Source organism: Macrobrachium rosenbergii, chromosome 15 (genome assembly GCF_040412425.1).
Source record: "Macrobrachium rosenbergii isolate ZJJX-2024 chromosome 15, ASM4041242v1, whole genome shotgun sequence".
NCBI classification, from domain to species: domain Eukaryota; kingdom Metazoa; phylum Arthropoda; class Malacostraca; order Decapoda; family Palaemonidae; genus Macrobrachium; species Macrobrachium rosenbergii.
In genome coordinates, this window is record NC_089755.1 from 32,712,338 (window position 1) to 32,722,509 (window position 10,172).

The following is a 10,172-nucleotide window of genomic DNA, read 5'->3' on the forward strand; positions in this document are numbered from 1 at the left end:
AAAAGAGGGAGTTGGAGGGGGTGGACAGCAAGATAAAGAGGCACAGTAAATCAAACAGATGAAGTACAGTACAAGGGTCTCAAGGGGGAACCGGGAGAAAACCCCACAGTTGCACCAAGTAATAGTTAGAGCGGTTGAACAGTAAAGCAGAAGAAAGGAAGCTGCAATGCTAAAAAGCATCTGCAACTAGTGGCCCAAGGGACATTGACAAGACCCTTTAATACTGCCTACAGTACACCACGTGAGGTGCACTGACAGCAATGCCCCTCTACGGAGAAATGAGCGACATTTTGGATTTTAAGAACAAAACTTATCATAATAACGAATATAATCTGAAGGTAAGATAAAGAATAGATATGAAGAGAATTTGAAGATGATCTTGAGGTAGGAGAGTGGGGGAGGGGCTTGAGTTGGGAGAAGGGGTGTTGGAGGGGTAAGGGATGTTGGAGGGGGAAGCGATGTTGGAGGGGAAGCGATGTTGGAGGGGAAGGGGTGTTGGAGGGGGAAGGGATGTTGGAGGAAGGGATGTTGGAGGGGGAAGGGAGGTGTTGGGGAAGGGATGTTGGAGAGGGAAGGGGTGTTGGAGGGGAAGGGATGTTGGAGGAGGAAGGGGTGTTGGAGGGGAAGGGGGTGTTGGAGGGGGAAGGGATGTTGGAGAGGGGAAGGGGTGTTGGAGGAGGGGATGTTGGATGTTGGTGTTGGAGGGGAAAGGAGGAGGAAGGGGTGTTGGAGGGGGAAGGGGTGTTGGAGGGGAAGGGATGTTGGAGAGGGAAAGGACGTTGGAGAGGGGAAAGGGTGTTGGAGGTGGAAGGGATGTTGGAAGGGGGAAGGGGTGTTGGAGGAGGAAGGGGTGTTGGAGGGGGAACAGGTGTTGGAGGGAAAGGGGTGTTGGAGGAAAGGGGTTATGGAGGAAGGGGTGTTAGAGGGGGAAGGGATGTTTGAGAGGGGAAGGGATGATGGAGGAAGGGATGTTGGGAGGGGTAGGGGTGTTGGAGGGGAAGGGATGTTGGAGGGAAGGGATGTTGGAGAGGGGAAGGGATGATGGAGGGAAGGGATGTTGGAAGGGTAGGGGTGTTGGAGGGGAAGGGTGTTGGAGAGGAAGGGATGTTGAAGGGGAAAGGGTGTTGGAGGGATGATGGAGGGGGATGTTGGAGGGGTATGGGTGTTGGAGGGGAAGGAGTGCTGGAGGAAGGGGGTGTTGAAGGGGAAGGGACGTTGGAGGGGGAAGGATGTTGGAGGGGAAGGGGTTGTTGGAGGAAGGGATGTTGTAGGGGAAGGGGTGTTGGAGGGGAAGGGATGTTGGAGAGGGGAAGGGTTTTGGAGGCGGGAAGGGTTGGAGGGGGAAGGATGTTGGAGGAAGGGGTTTTGGAGGAAGGACGTTGGAGGGGAAGGGGTAGGGGTGTTGGAGGGGAAGGGACATTGGAGTGGGGAAGGGATTGGAGGGGGAAGGGTTTTGGAGGGGGAAGGGGTTTTGGAGGGGGACGTTGGTGGGGAAGGGACGTTGGAGAGGGAAGGGATGTTGGAGGGGGAAGGGGTGTTGGAGGGGGGAAGGGATGTTGGAGGGGGAAGGTGTGTTGGAGGTGGGATTGGGGGCTCAGAGTGACCTTTATAACATCCGGTCAGAAGGATGTTAAGAACGCAAGAGGATGTTCCCTTAGAGATGTCAAGGACTATGTACACAGACTTCGTTATTTTCTTGCATGGCATCGTCACTCAAGGTTAAACAAACTACCTCTATAATGACTAATTCAGATTTTAAAGGCACGTCGAGAGTAGAAATTGAAGCATTATTATTATTATTATTTTTCATTTTTCTTTTTTTGGTCTATCACAGTCATCCTATTCGACTGGGTGGTTTTTTTATTGTGTGGGTTTCCGGGTTGCATCCTGCCTCCTTAGGACTCCATCGCTTTTCTCACTATGTGTGCTGTTTCTAGTAGCACACTTTTCTGCATGAGTCCTGGAGCTACTTCCGCATCTAGTTTTTCCAGATTTCATTTCAGGGGATCTTGGGATCGTGCCCAGTGTTCCTATGATGATATTATTATTATTATTATTATTATTATTATTATTATTATTATTATTAGGTCTTGTTGCTGTTCTTGCTGAACTTCGTTTAATAATAATAATAATAATGATTTTTGTTATTATTAGCTAGAAAGGAGACCCTCTTGTAAACATTTTTATTTAATTATGGCTGGATCAGCAGAGTTTGATATATACTAGTTTCTCTGTTTTTCTAGCGATTCCTTATGATTTTAAATTAAACATATTATTATTATTATTATTATTATTATTATTATTATTATTATTATTTAAGTTGTTGATAATAGTATCATTCGGCAAACTCACCAAAGAAGAGGATTTTTCTTTATCATTATTATTAGAATTTCATTATTATCATAATTTCCATTGTTGTTGTTGTAGTTGATGTTACTGTTATGTTTCTATTAATGATGTTTGTGATGATGACAATGACAGTTTCCTTTGCGTTTGGTGATCTTATTTTCCCAGATTTATTTTCCGTCGGAATATTTCCGTTTGTTCTGCAAAGAGCGCATCCATTGCTCGGTGTACACAAAAACATCATCCATCTCATTTACCAATCATTACACTTTGTCGTTAATGAAAAGGTGATGTAAAACTTTAAATTTTGGAGACCGCAAACCTCAGCCAAGACTGAGCTTTCCTCACAAAAACATTTATTCATGTCTCTCCCACAAAATGCGCTCTTACCTCTCCCAAAATCGAATCATTTGTTACAAGTGGCAAGGTGCAGTCTGTGCTGAAATGTTTGTAAAATTCCATACATATAATCCCGCCACCAAACAGGCAGATAAACTGTTTAATTTCAAGAAGATAAGAGACAAAACCATTCTCACATTTCTCTTGATAACAGTAATACCCTCATTGCTGTGTGAAGCCATTTTGATAACAAAATCAGTCATTTAATCTTCTAGAATCCACAATGTCTTGTGATAGCGCCAATAATGTATCTTATGGTGGTTGTTATTTCCTTGACTGTAAGTATAAATTTCATAGATATTAAATTTCTACGTTATCGAATCCTTGGGGCGAGGCGTCTCGAATCTCTTTGTGAAATATATTGTATTCCTCAAGCTCCTTGTACATTATACTCTGTTCCTCAGACTCATTATAAATTATACTCTACTCCTCAAAATCTTTGTAAATTATAGCCTACTATATCAGTCAAACTCTTTTAAATTATACTGTATTCTTCAAATTGTCTGTGAACTATACTTTGCCACTCGGTGTTGTGGCGTGACTATATCCAAGACACTTCGTCAATGAGCTTATGACGTCACATGACCATCTTCATGAGGAATTTGACCCTTTTTGACCTCGGAAATGAGATTATGAGGAACTCATCAGGTCGTGAAAACGCCCCAAAAGAATTGGACAGCCACAAGGTCAGGTCTGTAAAGGAAGCAGCTCAGTCACGAGATAAAAAGAGAAGAAGAAGAAGAAGAAGAAGAAGAAGAAGAAGAAGAAGAAGAAGAAGAGTCATAGCGAGGATTTATAGCTCAGGACAAAGGTCGCATTCTGTTGGGCAAAGCGTTCCAAGGACGCTGGGGTGGTTCCTTAATTAAACTTCCGGGTTGGTTGGCTGGAGTGCTACTCGAAGTATGGAAGGGTGGAAGGGATTTCTCGAGATTAAAAATGCCTTTACGCCAAATGCGAGAATGGACCCACATCGATGTCAGTTACCAGCGTAACATAATCTATTTTAGCTTACCTTCACTTTTAGGAAATCCCTCTCAAAGGGTGGAATTATGACAGCAAAGGATAATAATGATAATTTAAGGTTCATGTTTACGTTGGAAGTACAGTTATGTATATCTAACTAAACATCACTGGGCGACATGGCGTTGTTTATGGAGCTGTCCTGAGACAACTTCGTGACTTGTGAAATGATCTTTCTGAAATGATATCCAAGTTGAACCTAAGTTCAGCCGACTGACATTTTGTTCACTTTTTCATCACTTTATCCACCACTAACTGCTATCACGCCTAAAATAACCAGCTTTGAGAATCTGTGATAAGAGGAAGTTGTTTTATGAAGATTTCTGAAAACCTTTTGACTGTAAGGAAATAGCAATATCGCTGAAGAAGGAAAAGGAAAATATTTATTGAATTTCTATTTAGATGGTGACAGTTCCTCCTCCTCCTCTGAATGATAGAAGGATTATGGAAATGTGGGAGAAAGGTGACAATAATATATATATGTATATGTATATGTATATGTATGTATGTATGTATGTATGTATGTATGTATGTATGTATGTATGTATGTATGTATGTATGTATATATATATATATATATATATATATATATATATATATATATATATAAATATAATATATATATAAAATATATATATAAAGAAAAGATAAAATCCACAAGAAACAGAAACACTGGAGTGCTGCGGGCCTTTCGACACTAGTCCTTTACTTAGCAGGCTGCTAAGTAAAGGACTAGCGTCGAAAGGCCTCGCAGCACTCCAGTGTTCCATTCCTTCGTGGATTTTATCTTTATCTTTATTTATATATTCATCACGTTCCATATTTTCGTGATTCAGTCATACATATATATATATGTATATATATACATATATATATATATATATATATATATATATATATAAATAATAAATAATGTATATTTTTATATATATATATGTATATATATTATATATATTTAATATATTTATATATATATATATAAATATATATACTGTATATATATATGTGTATATATACATATATACAGTATATATACATGTTTAGGAACAAAATAAGTAGATATTTTTTACTCTTTGTTCAAGAAGGTCAAATGAAGATGGAAAATGCAGGAGCGCAAACACTTTAGGTAAAAAGTAACAGGCTACTGTAAACAGAAAAAAAAAACTGAAAAGGTTTTTCGGAAATTATGGCACATGGAATTCGAGGAAAGACTCAAAAATAATAATAAAAAAAAAACACTGAAGCTCGTTTTACTAAGAACCACGACTTAACATGGAATTCCTCAATCTCTCTCTCTTCGTGGATACTAAGGAATCTCTTATCACTATCTATCTGTCTATCTATTTATCTACCTATCAGTCTGTCTGTGATAGACATGTTTGTAATGCTATTCAGTGTTCAATTGCTTCCAAAATGTTCATCTTACAGCTCAATACTCGCTTAAGAAATAGTATCTAATGACCAGACGATAATAAAATTCCCGATTTTATCACCACGTTTTTTGAACAATATTATCCTATTATAATATTGGACCTCTTTAATTTTTCTTCGACTAAAATCAGTATTACCGCCGATATTTCTCATCTTAGACTGTCAAGAGTTTTTATTGATGATAAAAGCTATTGCTGTTACTGAGGTTGCTTGGTATGTAGTTTGCGGTGGTTGGAATGTATATTCTTGGAATATTATGAGGTCTGATGCAAGAATATCCAAAAATTGATTGAAAAGATCTTGTGATTAATTGTGTCGTAAACTGGGTGAATAACTGCAGAAAATACTCTGCCTAAGATGCAACTAAATACTAAATAGAGCTCTAAGACTAATAAAAAAAAATAATACCTTTGTTTTATTACGATTCTCCTATTTTTAAAAATATACCGCTATTATTATTATTATTATTACTATTATTATTATTATTATTATTATTTTTATTATTATTATCACCAATAATATATTATTCATTGGCTTCATCTCTATTCGTCATCTGATTATTCTTATTATCATTATTATTGGGTTTTCTCTCCCTTGTATATATTCACCACCCTATTATTATAATAATCATTACAATTCTTCCTCTCTGTGTCGACGCTGTCACAAATAAAAGGGGAAAAAATAATCTCTTATTGCACAAGAGATGAACAAAACAAGACAAAAAACAAAAAATCGTGTTTTCATCAGCTCGTCTCAGGCCTAATAATCCCGCCATTATGTTGACCTGAAGATAACATCATTAAATCCCGAAAGCCTCTTGTCTCGTTTCCAGGCGATGACTTTCTCCCTCACGTCCTTTATCAAATACCTCTGAGAGAGAGAGAGAGAGAGAGAGAGAGAGAGAGAGAGAGAGAGAGAGAGAGAGAGAGAGAGAGAGAGAGCGGTATAACACGAGAAACTGTTTTTGAATGAACATTTTTAAAATGAAATATCTCTGTTGGAAAGACCTCCATACCACAGGCCGAGAGAGAGAGAGAGAGAGAGAGAGAGAGAGAGAGAGAGAGAGGTGTAACAAGAAGCACTATCTTCGAATGAACCTTTTCAAGAAAAAATAACTCAGCTGGAGGACCTCCATACCACAGGCCAGGCCGAGAGAGAGAGAGAGAGAGAGAGAGAGAGAGAGAGAGAGAGAGAGAGATTCCTTAGAGATAAAATATCAGTGTCTTAAGACTCCATATCACTGCCGAGAGAGATAAAATATCAGTGTCAAGAAGAATCTTCAGAGACCTCCATATCACTGGAGGACCTCCATACCACAGGCCAGAGAGAGAGAGAGAGAGAGAGAGAGAGAGAGAGAGAGGTTCATTCCTTAAGATAAAATATCAGTGTCGGAAAGACCTCCATATCACTGCCGAGAGAGAGAGAGAGAGAGAGAGAGAGAGAGAGAGAGAGAGAGAGAGAGAGAGAGACAGACGTGTGTAACACTAGGAACTATTTTCAAATGAACATTTTTAACAATAGTGATGATACATCAAAATGTTTCATAGCCTCTCTGCTCATAGGAAACTTACGATGGGTGACCAGACGCCATTCTAACCGTGGCCTAACAATATCATGAAACATTATTATTATTATTATTATTATTATTCAGATGAAACATTAGTAACAGGAGAGTGAATACACTTTTCTAATTTAATATGCGTGAGTATACTCATTAAAAAAGATATATCTTCACCGAGGGTGAAGCTTGGGGATCTGTGGTCTTAAATTAACTCTTGATAATGGAAATGGTAAATATGACTAGGAAAGAAACACAATGTCTTTTACACAGGCATGCCGTTAATTTAGCATTTTATGATACAACGAGAACCCACTGGTGAGGGACAATTTAACGAAGGTTCTCGCCGAGTTTTATACCTTATAAAAATTAAGAAATATATATATATATATATATATATATATATATATATATATATATATATATATATATATATAAAGATAATATATATATATATATATATATATATGTATATATATATATATATGTGTGTGTGTGTGTGTATATATATATAACATACATACTACATACATACTGTATACATCTTAAAACAACCTAGTAACCCAGAGGAACGTAAGAGCAAGCAGTCTAAAGAGGAACAGGCAATAAAGTGGAAAGGGGAGACCAACGGACAAGGGAGGACAGAGAAAAATAAACACTCCATAAAGGTAAATTTGCTTAAGATGTGCTAGCAGTACGGATCCTGCTGGTCAATGACGTCACGACATTTTGCATCAAGGATAGGCTATATGTTTCTGCCAAGACCTTCCCTGACCGTGACCCTGGAATAATAAAAAAAAAATCTGAGGTTTGTTTTTTAGCAAGAATGCGCTCTCAGCGTACTAAGGACAGGGTATTACGTCATGTTGCCAAAGATTACCCTTTAGCAATGCCTAGTGACGTGCCCTAGCGTGAGTAATAGTATTTTGTCTTTATGCCCTTCTGATGTTTGCGCATGTTTTCGTGTGTCCTTCCACCATGGTAATAATAACGTCTGGCGCTAATTTACGTTGACTCGTTGCATTCTATTTTTGTTTGTGCATGTTACCTTGCGTTCAAGGTGTTTAGTTAAAAACGGGCGATGCTTGGTAATACCCAAACCACAGTCTCCAGTGAGGCGAATGACTAATGCTTTTGTGCATGTTTGCTTGTGCTAAAATAATGTGTACCATTTGGTATTCCCAAGAAATATCCCAAAAGTAATGTTTGTTCGTGTGTAGTTTCGTTTTTCTGCGTGTGACGGTGCGTACCAATTTTTAAGAAATAAAGTTAAAAACAAAGTACGACCCCGTGCATCATTTACGGTGATTGCAACTAAATCTTTGTGCGTGTGGGTGTGTGTTTGTGTGTGTGTGTATGTGTGTATCATCTACCCTTTCATCGGTAGTGAAAGCTGCTATCCACCTCCTTCAATCACATGTTCATAATTCAGCTGCTGATTACAACCAGCGATCCATCAATCGCCTTCGGTCTTCCTCGATAGGACGCTCCCGGAGGATCCTACCGTACAAGATCCTTCAACCTAACACGACCTGGGAGGACGTCTTCCTATCCCATACATCATCCGTCGCCCTTTGGGTCGCATGGATCCCAAACGGGCCCGGGAATATGAAGGCAATGCCTTTCAAAGCCTGCAGTTTACGTAAGGACGAAAAACCTCACGAGCAACCCGGAAGGCAGGTTGTTCTCTCTCTCTCGCTCTCTCTCTCTCTCTCTCTCTCTCTTTACAACGTCTCATCACGATGCCCTTTGGTCGAGTGGTAATTTCTAGTACATCTCTCCTTAACTAGGACATCTTTTAACTACTCATCTCGGCCATGCTGACAAAAACAAGACGGTAATATAAAAGAGAATCAAGACAGCAAATCCCAAACCTACGGACGTTACGTACCGTCCGCAAGAATCTCGTGCCGTGGGATCGTCATTCTGGTTACCTCCATACTTCTATACATATACTCATAATTAATGAGGGAGTATATACAGGCTGTCAGCTGTAAGCCTTATAATTCAAGTATTTTGAGTGAATTCCACAACCTCGTGAGTGAACATCGCAGTCCTTAATGACTTCGAATTCCTTCTTCGGAGTTTCGTGATGCTGGAGGCCTTCTGCAGAAATTCTGTCGTTTGGGAAAGACAAGATGCTTCTTAATGTTGGAATGAGAGAGAGAGAGAGAGAGAGAGAGAGAGAGAGAGAGAGAGAGAGAGAGAGATCATTTAATGTTATCTCTTCAATTAGGTATTCTAAGCAAATATACAATTACACTGTTTTAAATTCTTAATGTTGGGATAAGAGAGAGAGAGAGAGAGAGAGAGAGAGAGAGAGAGAGAGAGAGAGAGAGAGACCTAGCGAGAAATAAGAGATCATTTAACATTATCTCTTTAATAATTAGGTATCTTATGCAAATATATAATTACTGTATTTTAAATTCACTAATCCATAATAATAACAAAGTATGTGTTGTGTAAGGCTCTAAATTCTGTCCGTAAGATACAGTCATTCAATCTAAATTATACATAAATCTAATTGTCTTTCTTCTCAGCTTTTTTCACACAGTAACTGCTGGCTACATTCTCAAAAGCTGCAATGAGTAACAAAATGTGTCCAGATTATAAATGAGTGGAAGTACCACCGAACTATAATTAGAGATATTGATTTTTTGGAGAATCATCATCATAATCAGATAAGACGAATTTGCTCAAACGCGTCCCAGATACGAAGTTAGTATTAATTTCAATACACATGCTAAAATTAACTGTTTTCATTATTATTATTATTACTATTATTATTATTATTATTATTATTATTATTATTATTATTATTATTATTATTATTCATAAAAATCTCATAATAGCATGAGTCACTAAAATGGTGAAGAAATTCACAGGGGTGTAGATATAAATATATATTTTAGAAATATATGTACAACAGAGACCTTTCGAGAACCTACTCGATTCTCGAAAGCTCTCTTTTGTATACATAATTCTAAAATATATATTTATGTCTACACCACTGTGGATTTCTTCACCAATATTATTATTATTATTATTATTATTATTATTATTAAACCTCAAAACAAACATAAATTCTCTCAGAACGAACCAAAGCCAGCGAGAGACGGAGGCACAATGCGAGGAACCTCAAATCTCAGGCATGATGTAAGTTCAACACACGTCCTTGGAAGGTCATTTGGGCGGCAGAGCGGTTATTTAGTACCATAGACGGCGCTCTAGCTCACAGGTATGCTGTTAGGAAAGGCTCGCCTTAGAGGTTAGAAGGAGAAAGGGCCTTGTGCCGTGTTATGTAAGGGGTAGCTTTTCTTTCTCGCCTTTTTTGGCTAAATTGATTGCCATTTGTTTAAAGTGAATGTCGTTTGCATGCATATTTATATTGACAAATATACACCTGTAATTTATCATG

General features: G+C 38.4%; 1 protein-coding gene across 1 annotated transcript; it reads right to left on the reverse strand.

The window, feature by feature from the left end:
- Window positions 1-297: 297 nt before the first annotated feature.
- On the reverse strand, window positions 298-1,707 carry LOC136846305 (uncharacterized). Its single transcript, XM_067117107.1, has one exon. It carries the CDS (start codon window positions 1,705-1,707, stop codon window positions 298-300), a length of 1,410 nt encoding a protein of 469 aa, XP_066973208.1.
- Window positions 1,708-10,172: the final 8,465 nt, after the last annotated feature.